The sequence below is a fragment of the Hyperolius riggenbachi genome, chromosome 2, assembly GCF_040937935.1.
Source record: "Hyperolius riggenbachi isolate aHypRig1 chromosome 2, aHypRig1.pri, whole genome shotgun sequence".
In the NCBI taxonomy this organism is placed as follows: Eukaryota; Metazoa; Chordata; class Amphibia; order Anura; family Hyperoliidae; genus Hyperolius; species Hyperolius riggenbachi.
The window spans coordinates 184,483,945-184,498,370 of record NC_090647.1 but is presented as its reverse complement, the minus strand read 5'-3'; the positions used below and the strand labels follow the sequence as shown (position 1 = coordinate 184,498,370).

Here is a 14,426-nt window from a genome sequence, read left to right as displayed (position 1 = left end):
TTCCAACTAACCGACTAGCACCGCTCAATTCTGTACTGAACTCTGCTGCTCGACTCATTCATCTCTCCTCTCGCTCTTCCTCTTCTGACCCTCTCTGTCAAGCTCTTCACTGGCTACCAATTAATGAGAGGATTCAGTTCAAACTCTTAACCCTAACCTACAAAGCTCTCCACAATCTCTCTCCCCTGTACATCTCCTCACTAGTCTCCAGATACCAACCCAACCGCAATCTCAGATCTGCACACGAGCTTCTTCTCTCCTCTTCTACAATTACCTCCTCACATTCACGTGTACAAGACTTCTCACGTGCCTCACCCCTCCTCTGGAATGCCCTTTTACAACACATCCGCCACTCTCCGACCTATGAAATCTTTAAACGCTCCCTCAAAACCCACCTTTTCCGACAAGCATATTCTCTAGCTTAGGCCATGCACCCACTAAATAACCTAATTACGCACTGCCTGTACATATACTGTATACTTCCCCACCTCTTTTTTCCACCCCATTCCTTTAGATTGTAAGCTCGCAAGGGCAGGGCTCTCACCCTTTTGTGTCATGGAATGTTATTAATTTAATTGCTTGCACACTGTGACATTTATACATTTTAGTCATCATGTTAAATCAAATTGTAATCAGCAGTGCTGTATATTGTATCAGTGTTCATATTTGATGTATATCATTGTCTGTATCATTGTGTATCCCTTGTTTGTTTTCTTACATTGTACAGCGCGACCGAATATGTTGGCGCTTTATAAATAAATAATAATAATAATAATAACATACATTATGAGTTTTTACTCCTAATATCAATAGCACATGACTAGAGATATTGACAACTGGCCAAGGGGAGGGAGAAAGAGGAGGGCACAATTTGTGACTCACTCTGTATACATTAGGATACAGGTTCACTTTAAAACCAAGAAAGTATGACACTGAAGTGCATGCTGCTCTAATGCAGATCTGATACACAATGCTCATTGTAGGACTTAGCAGAAAGGTGTGCTTTCACATTTCCCTTATTGATCATGTAAGGTTATATGATACACTGACTGCTTACTGCACATCTCATCATTTGCACAGAAAATGCAGTCGTTTCTAAATCACTTCCTGAATAACAGAGCTTTCAAGTACTCGGGAATTTGCCCAGTGCATTGGGTTGTTCCAATATGATTCATGCAAGGCAAAATTGTTTTTTCAAATATTTTACACAAAAAATGTAATTCACAAACTCAATGTTAGAAAGGGGAGATGTCTAATACACACCATTCTGTTCTTGCTTACTTACAAGAGCAGATTGTCACTGGTGCTGAAAGTGAAGCTAATCTGCCGGCCTTGTTCACAAAGAATCCTGTTACCCAATTCATGACCCACTTAGAGGAAAAGTCTCAAGAAAGGCATCAATGGCATGAACGCTCAGCAATGCAGAATGACTGAATTAAAACTAGACCGCTCCAGCCAAAATGACTAGATGAAATAACTACAGCTTATTTCCATTAGCAAAACAAACATTTTTAGCCTGTCAAGTATTTACAGATACTTAGGGCCTGATTCACAAAGCGGTGATAACTCAGTTATCACGCCTAAAAGACTTTAGGTGTGATAACTTTTGCACCGCTGAGTTAGCACCGCTTTGTGCTCTTTATCGCGCGCAAAGTCCCGCGCGCAACGTTTTGCGCGCGCTATCGCGCAACTCCGCGTGCAGCGCCCATAGGGTTTAATGGGCGCATCGCGCGCACTACACGGTGCGCCGCGCAACTACGCGCGCAAAAGTTTGCGTGCGGAAAATTTGCGCGAGTTTCTTCTTATGCCTAAACTGAGTTTAGGCGTGATAAAGGGCTTTTCACTGGCGTACAAACACTTTGCACCGCTTTGTGAATCAGGCCCTTAGACTAGCCGTACACTTAAGACATTATAAACAAATCGATATTTATTGCTTGTGTCGTTATATAGCACTGACATCTTCCACAGACCTTTACAAAGTGCATAGTCCTCCAGTATCCAGTAGAGGAACTTACAATCTAATGCAGGCCTGGGCAAACTTTACGCAGCTGCCAGTGCAAATACAGTGGCAACTTGTCACGTGATGCCCTGTAGCCATGGAGATGCAACACTGGAATTGGTGATCAGGTGAGTTTTAACCCACTCTTATCGCTTGCGACTCTGCAGGGAGGGAGGTGAGGATACGGCACGGGGTAGTTTGCCCAGCGCTGATGTAATTGCTACCACAGTCATAGTTTAGTGTCTCCATCATAATCAATGGTCAATTTGGAGGTGGGGAGGGGGGAGAAGAGAACAATTGACTCAACAGTTGGTTTTTGAGATGTGGGAGGAAACCATGCCCAAACAAACTCTACACAGATCATGTCCAGGTCAAGTTATGAGCCTGGAAGCCTAGTGCTGCAACAAGCCGAGAGTGCTATCTACTGTGTACAGATCATATCCAGGCCAAGATATGAGCCTGGAAGCCTAGTGCTGCAAGGCGAGAGTGCTATCTACTGTGTACAGATCATATCCAGGCCAAGACATGAGCCTGGAAGCCTAGTGCTGCAAGGCGAGAGTGCTATCTACTGTGTACAGATCATATCCAGGCCAAGATATGAACCTGGAAGCCTAGTGCTGCAAGGCGAGAGTGCTATCTACTGTGTACAGATCATATCCAGGCCAAGACATGAGCCTGGAAGCCTAGTGCTGCAAGGCGAGAGTGCTATCTACTGTGTACAGATCATATCCAGGCCAAGATATGAGCCTGGAAGCCTAGTGCTGCAAGGCAAGAGTGCTATCTACTGTGTACAGATCATATCCAGGCCAAGATATGAGCCTGGAAGCCTAGTGCTGCAAGGCGAGAGTGCTATCTACTGTGTACAGATCATATCCAGGCCAAGATATGAACCTGGAACAATAGGGCTGCAAGAGGAGAATGCTGTATATTACACCACTGTACAACCAATATGGATATCTACTATTCACCTCCTTGATATGCTCCACTCAATATTAGAGGAAACTTCAGCAAATTTCTAATATAATACTGCTAATTTTAAAGAGAATCAGTATTGTTAAAAATCGCACAAAAGTAAACATACCAGTGTGTTAGGGGACATCTCCTATTACCCTCTGACACAATTTCGCCACACCCCGCCGCATTAAAGTGGTTAAAAACAGTTTTTAAAAGTTTGTTTATAAACAAACAAAATGGCCACCAAAACAGGAAGTAGGTTGATGTACAGTATGTCCACACATAGAAAATACATCCATACACACAATCAGGCTGTATACAGCCTTCCTTTTGAATCTCAAGAGATCATTTGTGTTTCTTTCCCCCTGTTCTCATGCACTGAAGTTTCAGGCTGCTCTTTTCTTCCTGCAAACAGCTTTGCCCTTGTCTGTAATTCCTCAGTATGTGAAAGCCCAGCCAGCTCAGAGGACGATTTATCCAGCTTGTAAAAGATAAGAGAGAAGCTGCCCTAATCTAAATAATACACAGGCAGTGTGCATAGAGGGGCCTGGAAGGGGGAGTTCATAGCAGAACCACAACACTGAAGAACTTGGCAGCCTTCCAGACACAGGTCGACAAGTCTGACAGGAGAAAGATACATTGATTTATTACAGAGACAGTGATAGTATAAAGTGCTGCAGTAAGCCAGAACACATTAGAATAGCTTTTGGAACTTGTAGGATGATAAAAAAACAGGATGCAATTTTTGTTACGGAGTCTCTTTAAAGGGCAACTGAAGTGAGAATGTTATGGATGCTGCCATATTTATTTCCTTTCAAGCAATACCAGTTGCCTGGCTGTCCTGCTGATCCTCTGCCTCTAGTACTTTTAAACATAGACCCTGAACAAGCATGCGGCAGATCAGGCGTTTCTGACCTTATCACATCTGACAAGATTAGCTGCATGCTTGTTTCTGGTGTTATTCAGACTCTACTGCAGCCAAATAGATCAGCAGGGTTGCCAGGCAACTGGAATTGTTTAAAAGGAAATAAATATGGCAGCTTCCAAATCCCTCTCACTTCAGTTGTCCTTTAATACAAAGCTGCAGAGCCAAATTCACAGAGCCACTCCTGCCCCTGCACCCACAGCCCCTGCTAGATTAAGAGCCCTTTTCCACTGCAAATTGAAATTGCACTGTGATTCTGATTGCGATTTGCAGCTCTTAGAAATTGTGGTTTACTCTGCATTGCTTTGCTATTTTTAGTGCCATCATTGTGATTTTCTGAAGACGAGGAGGCCAGGCTTCACACCGCATAAGAAAATTGCATGAATATAGCACAGTACCATGCTTGCTATGCAATTTTAGTGCACTGCAATAGACTACTACCTACATGCTACTATCGCACAAAAACTAGAGCACCTAGGTTAGAAACACAACAAGATCCAAGGAAAAGGGGCACCACAAGTACAGTGTTAATCACGGTGCATCTGCGATTTTCCGATTGCTGTAGAGCAGGGGTGCCAAACTCAAATACTAAGTGGGCCCAAATTGAACACTGGGACCTAGTCAAGGGCCAACCTCAATGTCTACTGCCTACCCTCCTCCCTTATAAAGTTCCCTGGTGTCTAATGGCCCCCCTCCAACCACTAATCCCTTGTGTCTCCTGGTGGACCTCTCTCCTCTATACAGTTCCCTGTTCTCTAGTGGTCCTCCCTCCCTTAAACAGTTCCCTGGTGTCTAGAGCCCCCCCACCCTCCCCTATACAGTTCCATAGGTTTTAGTGCTTCCCCCCCCCCCCACCTCCCCCATATGGCCTCCCTAGTGTTCTAGGGCTTCACCTCCAATACAGCTTCCCTGTTGGCCTACAGTGGGCCAAACATAATGCAAAGTGGGGAGACCTCTTGAGGACCAAATACAATTGCTCTGAGGGCCAGATTTGTCCTGCAGGCCTTTGATATGTATGCTGATATGTAGTTTGTAGTTTGATATGTATGCTGTAGAGCAATCCGCACCTAGGGCCATATGCAATTTATTTTTTCACCTGAGTTTTCACCTAGGTGAAACTTTCAAACTTGTCAATAACATGCCTTTTAAACCGCCAGCAAGCATACAAAATCTGAAAATAATTTTTACAGTACCTTTTCTCCTACTTTTTGGTACTTTTCCCATTGCACATTGCTAAAAAGTGATTCAAAATGAAAAAAAAAATATCTCCTAGAAGAAAACTCAGGTGAAAAAGTGAATTGCATACGGCCCTTAGTGGAAAAGGGCACTTTTGGTTTTGGATCTAATGTCTAATTTATTTTTGGCAGACTTACAGTAAAAGGCTTTTGTAGAAAAATTCAATTTTTTTTTTAGTGGGGGAGGGTTCACCACTTTTGCCATTATCACCACTTTGCTGGTAATGGTACACATAAAAGAGCCAGCTGACTGCAAGTGTAGAACTAAAGCACCATCCTCACCATACAATTTTTTGTCCGATTCGATTCAATCCGACATGTCCGATCGGGATTCGATTCAATTTTCCATTGCAAAAAAAATGGCAAATTGAATCGAATCCCGATCGGACATGTCAGATTGAATCGAATTGGACAAAAAAAATTGTATGGTGTAGATGGGGCTTAACAGTCCAGCACTTTTCTATTCAACTGGATGGGGCTTCTAATTACCACCTTGCAGCATTTGTGGAAAAGCGATACTGCACATTTCAGTGCCTGATTGCCTCTGTCGCCCTTTTTAACAATAATCAATGGGGAGGTTTAGGGTTAGGTGTGGGGGGTCATTTAGGCACCCACCAGGGGGTTAAAGATTAGGGCCCACCAGTGGCAGGGCGTTTAAGGTTAGGTACCACCTGAGTAGGTTAAAGCAGAGTTCCCCAACACTGTCCTCAAGGCCCACCAACAGTGCATGTCTTGCAGAAAACCACAAACATTCACAGGTGGGGTAATTCGTGTCTCAGCAGAGCTGATTAACTATCTCTGTGGATTTCCACAAAACATGTACTGTTGGTGGGCCTTGACGACAGGGTTGGGGACCTCTGGGTTAAAGGACAACTATAGTAAAAGGTATATGGAGGCTGCACATCGAGCACAGCTGCACAGGGTAAGGGTCTGCACATTAGCCTGGAGCTTTTCTCTCTGCATACAAGCGGCTCTGTGCTACTGCACAGGCATGAACCCACTGGCACGTGGGCATTGCAGCCACATTTGTACACAGAGCAGAGTGTGGCCACAAAGCTAAGAACAGTCTCAGACGGCAGCAGAGGGGTTGGGTGGATCAGAAGAAGTCTCTGGATCATCCTCCTGACACAACTTTCCTTTAAATGTTACATGTTTAACTTAAAGAGACACTGAAGCGAATAAATTTTGCCCTTTTTACCTTATAATTTGCTTCAGTCCTCTCAGCATAAGTAAAACGCTGCATCCCTGCCGCTAAACGAGGGGGGCAATGTGGCCGGCATTTCTGCAAAGAGGAAGAGCTTTCAGCTTCAGCTCTGCCTCTCCTGATGTCAATCGCGGCGCATCTCCGCCTCTCCCCGCCCCTCTCACTCTTCCTTCACAGAGAGGGGCAGGGAGAGGCGGAGATCCGTGTGGCAATTGACGTCAGGAGAGGCAGAGCTACAGCAGATAGCTCTGCCTCTCAGTGCAGCAAAATCCACAACCAAGTTGGACGTGGATGTTTGCACAGGGATTTGGGGGCTCTGCAGCCCTCGTTTAGCGGCGGGTACACGGCGGTTTACTTGTGCTGAGAGCGCTGAAGCAAATAAGGTAAAAAGGGCAAAATTAATTTGCTTCAGTGTCTCTTTAAAGAACAACTGAAGCAAGAGAAACATGGAGGCTGCCATATTTATTTCCTTTTAAGCAATACCAGTTGCCTAGCATTCTGCTGATCCTCTGCCTCTAAAGGTACCCATATATCTAGCGATGATGGGCAGATTTGACCAAGAGACCGATCTCTATCTGATCGAATCAGATTAGAGAGAGATTTGCCCATACGCCGCAGGCCGGCATGAAATCTCTCCAGAATTGGCTGCATCCCCCGCTGCCCCCCTAGTGTATAAATTTGCCCCCCCCCCCCCATGTGCATTTATACATTACCTGTCCTTTGTCACCCACAGCACAGTGTCCATACGTCTTTCCGCTCCTCCACTTGCGCCACACGCCACCAGTGCTCACACATGTTAGACGTGGGCGATGTGCGAAGTGCAAATGAAAGGGGCAGAAGATGAATAGGAACCACATAGGACAGGGAATGTAGAAATGCACACACGGAGGCATATTTATACACTAGGAGGAACAACGCCAGGGGTTTTTTTTTTCACTCATCCCAATATCGTTCTCCATTACCGCCACGCACCCAATCGACTAAGACGGCCCGACATATTGCAGCATGTTTGATCGTTACATGCTACCCATTTTCCGAAAATGGGTCACTTCATCCGTCAGGCATGCTCTTGGCGGTACTGATTTTCATCCAATATTAATTGTTGAATCAGCCACTTAGTGTCCGATCTGATAAGATTGGCTGCTTGTTTCTGGTTTTATTCAGACACTACTGCAGCCAAATAGATCAGCAGGGCTGTCCAGCAACTGGTATTGTTTAAAAGGAAATACATATTGCAGCCTCCATATTCTAACTTCAGTTGTCCTTTGAGTTAGGTACACACCTGCAGTCACTGTGGTGGTTGCACACATAACGTGGTGCAATTGATGTGTGGCCTACAGCAGTGAATCATAGCACCATTACCTGTATTTTGTTCCCTGCGGCAGACTGCGAAAAGAGGGAATTGGCCATTAGCCCACCCCCGAAAGTCTGCGCTAGTGACTTCACACCAGGGCTGTGAAGTCGGAGTCGAGAAGTTGGAACAATTTTGGGTACCTTGAGTCGGAGCTTTCATAAACTGAGGAGTCAGGCCTCTTTCACAGTAGGATGTTGCGTTTTGATGCGACGTTAAAGTCGCAACGTAAATTACAACACAATGCCCAAAAAAGTCACAACGCAACTTAATGTCCCGTTATGGTCGCATACAGAGAGTAGAGCATACAGGCAATGAAAAGTATGTTTCCAAGTCATTACTGAGCATGTGCAAACAGTCCAACACAGCTAATAACGTGTATAATGCACTGCATGCAGTACTTTCACTTAACGTGCAGCGTTAGTCACCAACGCAACGTGTGCACTGTGAATGGGGCATTGATTTTTCATTGCAGTGAGTTATTCTGCGTTAGATGTTGTTTTAAGGTGCCACTTTAACGTCGCACTGTGAAAGAGGCCTCAGAGTTGGATGATTTTTGTACCAAATCCACAGCCCTGGTAAGTATTAGACTAGAAGTCGGAGCTCTTTTGGATACCTGGAGTTGGAGGTTTCATAAACTGAGGAGTCGGATGATTTTTGTACCGACTCCACAGTCCTGCTTCAGACGTCATAAACGTCTGACCCTCTCAGTCATGCATGCCACACTGCTAACGCAACAATCTGTAAAGATTGTTCGCAATGCCAATGACTCCCATGGAGTTGTGTGCAGCGCGGTACTGCAATCACCGCAAGATAATGTGCTGCAGCCTCAGAGTCGGCCTAACCGATTCCGTTGCACTGCGGGTACTGCCATGTGCCTATCTCATACAGACTTATGGCCACTGTGGCAGAGGAGAGTATCGCAACCCAACATTGTTAGTATGTAAGGACCCTAAAGGATACGCAGGGAAGATGAAGTTACATACTCACCTAAACAGAGGGAAGGCTCTGAATCCCTTAAAGCCTTCCCGTCCACTCTGCATCCTCATTTCACAGCTGGGGCCCCCATTCCAGCATACGTCGACTTTAAAGAGACTCTGTAACAAATGTTTCAGCCTTAGTTCTTCTATCCTATAAGTTCCTATGCCTGTTCTAATGTGCTCTGGCTTACTGCAGCCTTTCCTAATTGCACTGTCTCTGTAATAAATCTTATCTCCTTTCCTCTGTCGTGTCTGTCGGGCTAAGGCTTAAATGTGTGGAATGTGCAGGGCTGCTTGTGATTGGATAGAAGCGATACACACCCTGTGCAGGCCCCCTGCACACTGTATGACTCTCACACTCTGTGTATGTGAGCCTATCACTAGCTGGTTAGTTTGTTTGTAAACACTGCCTAAAACTGTTAATTACAAGCCAGGATTGCAGCAGAGAGTGGCAGAAACAGCACAGAGGGGCCCAGGAGAAAATAAGGAATAGAATGGTATGCTTTTCAATGTAAGAATATTAGAGTACAGATTCTCTTTAATGTCAACAAAGTACTCGCGTCTCCCAGTACTTATGAAGAAGAGCAGCTCCTTACTTCGCACTTGAAAGCATGGACTCATTTGTGGGCCGCTCATCTTCGGAAGTACATGGAGAGCCAAAAGCCTGGTACATACCATGCAATTTCTCATCAGATAGATGGGTTGAATACATCATTTCTGACAGGTCCGATCTGATTTCCGATCGTTTTTCTGATTGATTTGCATAGAAGTGATCAGAAAAACAATCGGAAATCCGATCAGATCTGTTGGAAATTATCTAATCGACCCATTTATCTGATGAAAAATTGCATGGTGTGTACCAGGCTAAAGACACAGCCGGCGGGAGATCTGATCCTGTGATTGGAGCGACAGTACAGTAAGCTGCCAAACTACATAAAAGTGTTAGACTGTACAATCAAGATTGTATGCTTAGAGCTAGCAGAGATGGTCAACGAGATACAAATCAGCTTGCATGTAAATTCTATACAGCTTGAAAATGGGACAAATCTAAAAGCAAAATCGATGTGGAGGCTGCCATATGTTGCCTGGCTGTCCTGTTGATCCTATGCCTCTAATTCTTTTAGCCAAAGACCCTGAACAAGCATATGCAGATCAGGCGTTTCTGACAAGATTAGCTGCTTGCTTGTTTCTGGTGTGATTCAGACACTTCTGCAGCCAAATAGATTAGCAGCACTGCCAGGCAACTGATATTGTTTAAAAGGAAATAAATATGGCAGCCTCCATATTCTTCTCACTTTAGTCATACCTTAACATGCCCGGTCCAGTTTCAAGCTGCATATAATTTGCATCTCTGGTGGTCAGTTTTTGGGAATCGAGAGGATCCCTTTTGGAGTTGAAGCACGGTAATTAATTGTTGCCTATAAAAAAAAATCTAAGAAATAATAACTGACAGGGCTACATATCAGAAACAGATTTAATGTTTGTTGCTATGGAGTAACTAAATAAACTCGTCTGGAATTGCTTAAATAGCTGATCACTTCTATACAAACAGTAATGTCAAATGAAATTGTGACAATTTCTTCTAATGTTTTGCCAGCTCGCTGTCACATTAATCCTTACACATCTGTTTGGACTAGCGTTAAATAACAATTTAGGTTTTATTTGAGCGTGAAAATTGGAAAAACGACCATGCACACAGAAGGCAACAGCATACTGAAAAAGACATCAATGTACTCTGTATTTGTGGATGCACTACACAAGACCAAAGAAATGGCGTGATACAAAACAAAAACACCCACATCCATGCCCACCAATCCAGTGCACCGTGCCACAAAACGGAAGACACTGTACCATTCAGAAAAGAATAAATTAAAGCTAAATCCCCCAAAAATACATGCAACGCCCTAACAACAGATTCCTCACACCGAAGCAGTTCAGATTTAAAGAGAGCAAATACATTCAGGCAGTGGAGGAGGATTTCACAAATCCTATTGCTTGAAACAGATTGCATGTCAGCTGCCAATATCTGAGCAATGACAGGCTAAATCCTCTTTGGCTAATAAAGGCCTTCCCTATTTTTATCAGTAGACAAATCTCAATCCTAGCAATGCACCCATTTAAGACAATCACAATTTAAAGAAGAAACATCACATTTTTTTCCTAGTAGATGTTTCAGGGGATAAAAACAGCCTGCCCACATGCCCTGATAGTAAAGCAGAGCCTGCAAGCTAATCTGTATTCAGGGCATGCATCTACTAACTACAGCCAACCTGTTTCCTCCCAGCAAGCAGGGTCCAAGGGGAATGCTCCAAGGAATGGGATATGCTATGACAGCATTTCATTTCACACTGATACAATAGGATTTCCCATGTGATGATCTATAGTAAGTGGACCCCATTTAGGGAGCATTATTACCAGGTATCTTCATCATCACTGCAATAGCCATCTTCTAGGTCCAGCACCTCCACCTCATCCAGGAGGGTGGCACCTGGGCATGAATGGTCTGTCAGAGGCCCCTCAGTGGCACTAAGGCATGCCAGATGCTGCCTGCTGCTGGTATAGTAGCCTAGCGTCTCTGGGGGGTAGAGGCTGCCAGCCACAGCAGAGGTGCACAGCAGGGTGGGCACAGGGCTGGGCAGGCAGAGTGACAGCGGGTGCATTGCAGGAGGAGGCTGCAGCAGCAGGTGCGGGCTGGCGGTGCAGTTGCTGACGGCGCTCGCTCGGTTCCTCAGCTGCTCGTTTTGCTTCTCCAGCTTCCTGACCAGCTCCTGCAGCTTCTTCACCTCCAGCTCGGCGTTGACAACCAGCCCGTTAGTGACGGGGGCGCCCACACTGGTGCCGCACTTCACATCCGCCATGGCCCGTGCTGTTCCCTCTGCAGTCAGTGCAGTGCACTGCCCTCTCTCCCGCGTCCTTCCTCGCCGAGGATAGATGTACTGCTGCTGCTCCTCCCGCCCAGCTCAGTCAGTCAGTCAGTCCGTGTGCTGCCCTGCCTGTGCATCCTCCTGCATTCTCAGCTCAGCAGCACAGGGAATAGTGATGTGAACGCCGGGCTCCCTCCCACAACGCTAAGAGGAGGGGGGGCACACATGCACAACGCTGGGAGAGGGGGGCACACATACACAACACTAGGAGAGGGGCACACATTCACAACGCTAGGAGAGTGGGGCACACAAACAACGCTGGAAGAGGGGCACACACAATGGGAACAAAGACAAGCCAGTCTCTGGGGACTGCACATGCTGATCTTTATTATGATCATCCCTCTATTGAAGCTCCATCTTTATCCTAGCGGAGGGGTGGAGTCTTCTCTTTTCAGTATTGACTCTGTAGTGAAAATGTTTGCAACTTAGTAAGAATTTTTAACCAGCAGCAATTATTTATAGCTCCTACTATAGTGCAACCTAACCAATTGCTTAAACTGCTATCAAAAAATGTAACCCATGGTAACCCTATCCTCACACAGATCCCTCCTTCTACTGATTCTTAACCCTAACCACCCCCTGCTGATGCCTACACCACCAACACCTAACCCAGGGCGTCAAGCTCAAATACAGAGAAGATGCTGACAGGACAGAAAAAGGCAGTGAGTGGAACTAGGAGTAGGTGAGTTATGATCTGGATCTTTTTTTTAATTAGTTCCAAAATAAAGCGGTGCCCGATGGGCGTGACCGGGGGCGTTCCTAGGGCCAACAGGGTAAGAAACTGCCACTTCCTCCTGCCCATGTTCGACATTCGGAATCTGTACCAGTCGAAGATTTTGAATGAGTATTGCAGGGACCTCTGAGGTTGCTGGGACAGGAGGATGGTGACTGCAAACAAAATGCTAGCAAGCATGCAAACCACCCCATTTCAGTTTGGGGGTACTTTAAATCACCACACAAATAAGGCCACTAAAGCTTTTAGGATGCTAAGGCATCAATCATGGCTGCATTTACAAAGCAAAAAAAAAATCAACTTTCAGTCTGGGAAAATCAGTACAATAAGGTGGATTCTTCTTATATAATAATTAGCATCATGTGTGCCATAAAAATCTTTTCATAAAGATACTGAGCTTTTATTATTTTCCTTTTAAGTACCTTGATTTAGAAAACCTGTATTTTTAGCGGCACCTCAAGTTGTCAGCATACAAGACTCTGCATTGGCCACTAATATTTTGCTATAATAGTATAAACCTTTTTGCACAATTATATTTATTGAAATAATTAAAACACAATCGCAAGGGTGTAACTTCAAATCATAGGGCTCCTCAGCAAAACTTTGATGGCCCACCCCAATGTTCACACCCCTTCCCTTACCTACCCCTGGTAGCCCTCAAAGCCGGGGGGGCATCTTGCAAAGGTCATAAACTCTTCATACCCATAACAAGTGTAACCGCTTTATCGGAGGGAGTGAAGTAGTAGCTGAGGTCCCTGTTACAGCTTCTGGGGGCTCCCTTGCAGTCACAGGGGTTGCTCCACTGTAATTGCACCCCTGCACAATCCCCATAGAGGCCCCTACTCTGCGGAGAACACTTTCCCACTAAATGTGGTAGAGCTGGTCACAGGGTATGGCTCACACTGGCAGCAACTGAGACAGTGCCTTGGCAAGCACTGGTCAGTATTGGGGTTGGACCCAAAATGGGCTGAAATCATGGGTCTTCACCCATCCTTGACAGCCAAATGATGGCCTAATTTAAGGGACGAGTTGGTGAGGATGTTGCTTTCTGCCAAGGTCAGTCTGAGGCCTAACAGGCTGGCTGACCTACAGAAAAAGTTGAAAGATACTATTGGGTAAGGTCCTTTATATTGTGAAGGATCAAAACACAGTCCTTTTTAGGGGCAATCCACCTTGCCCACCAAATCTGATATGTTACTTTAGAGAAGGACTTATATACTTGATGCAATCTCAGGATTTCCTGAGATTGCATCAAGTATATAAGTCCTTCTCTAAAGTAACATATCTGACCTACAGAAAAAGACAGTTGGCATGTACTCTTGCGGCCATTGTCGATGTTGCAGATTAGCCGAGAAAACCAAGATTTTTACTGACTCCAGTCTGGGAAAACCGTGCATATGAGGTCAAGGATTTCATAAATTGTCCAACTACTCATGTGATATATATATATTGACATGCCTATGCAACACATTTTACATTGGCAAGACCAAAAGAGAGTTAATTAAGCAAATTTTCGAACATACCAGTAAAATCGCAGATGAAAGTGTTGCTATGCATTTTTTTTGACACACCATGGAAGCAATGCGAATCTTTTATGTTTTTGATTAGTCACAGATGAGGGGGGAATTAGACAGGCTAAACCAGGGGTCCCCAAACATTTTGGGTCGAGGACCGGGTCAACATACTTCAGACTGCTGGGGGACCGGAGTATACATAAAATTATTTCTTTGCAGGCCAGATAGTGAAGCATACCCAGGGGACAACCTGCAGTCCAATTGGACAGCAGTGTCACCTGATGTGGAATTTGATTGGAAACCAGCAAATTACTGCTTTCTGGCTTCCATGTGGGTGGGTGGTGCCAGCACTGCTATTCTATCTGCTGATCAACAATATTTAAAGATGTAGCTGTCAGCATCTATAAGTAATACATTTTGTATTTTGGGGGGCCAGTAAAAAAAAGTCTCGGGCGGCCACATTCGGCCCGCGGGCCTTAGTTTGAGGACCACTGGGCTAAACTCTCTAAATAAATACATACAGGGTGCATTTCTCTGTTTTCCTTCTGTCCTGTGCAAGAGTTCAGGTCCACTTTAATCCGAATTTTAGCTGGCTAGGGTTCAATGA

At 45.0% G+C, this 14,426-nt stretch overlaps 1 protein-coding gene across 2 annotated transcripts in view; it reads right to left on the bottom strand.

The window, feature by feature from the left end:
• Positions 1-11,875, bottom strand: part of SLAIN1 (SLAIN motif family member 1) — a 65,063-nt gene extending 53,188 nt beyond the window's left edge. Inside the window, exon 1 of one of the 2 annotated variants that reach the window (XM_068267899.1) lies at positions 11,064-11,875. In XM_068267899.1, coding sequence (XP_068124000.1) covers positions 11,064-11,506 — 443 coding nt within the window. In that variant the 5' untranslated portion in view covers positions 11,507-11,875. The remainder of the gene's footprint in view (positions 1-11,063) is intronic. The other variant, XM_068267898.1, reaches the window with a different exon arrangement.
• Between the last annotated feature and the right edge of the window lie 2,551 nt (positions 11,876-14,426).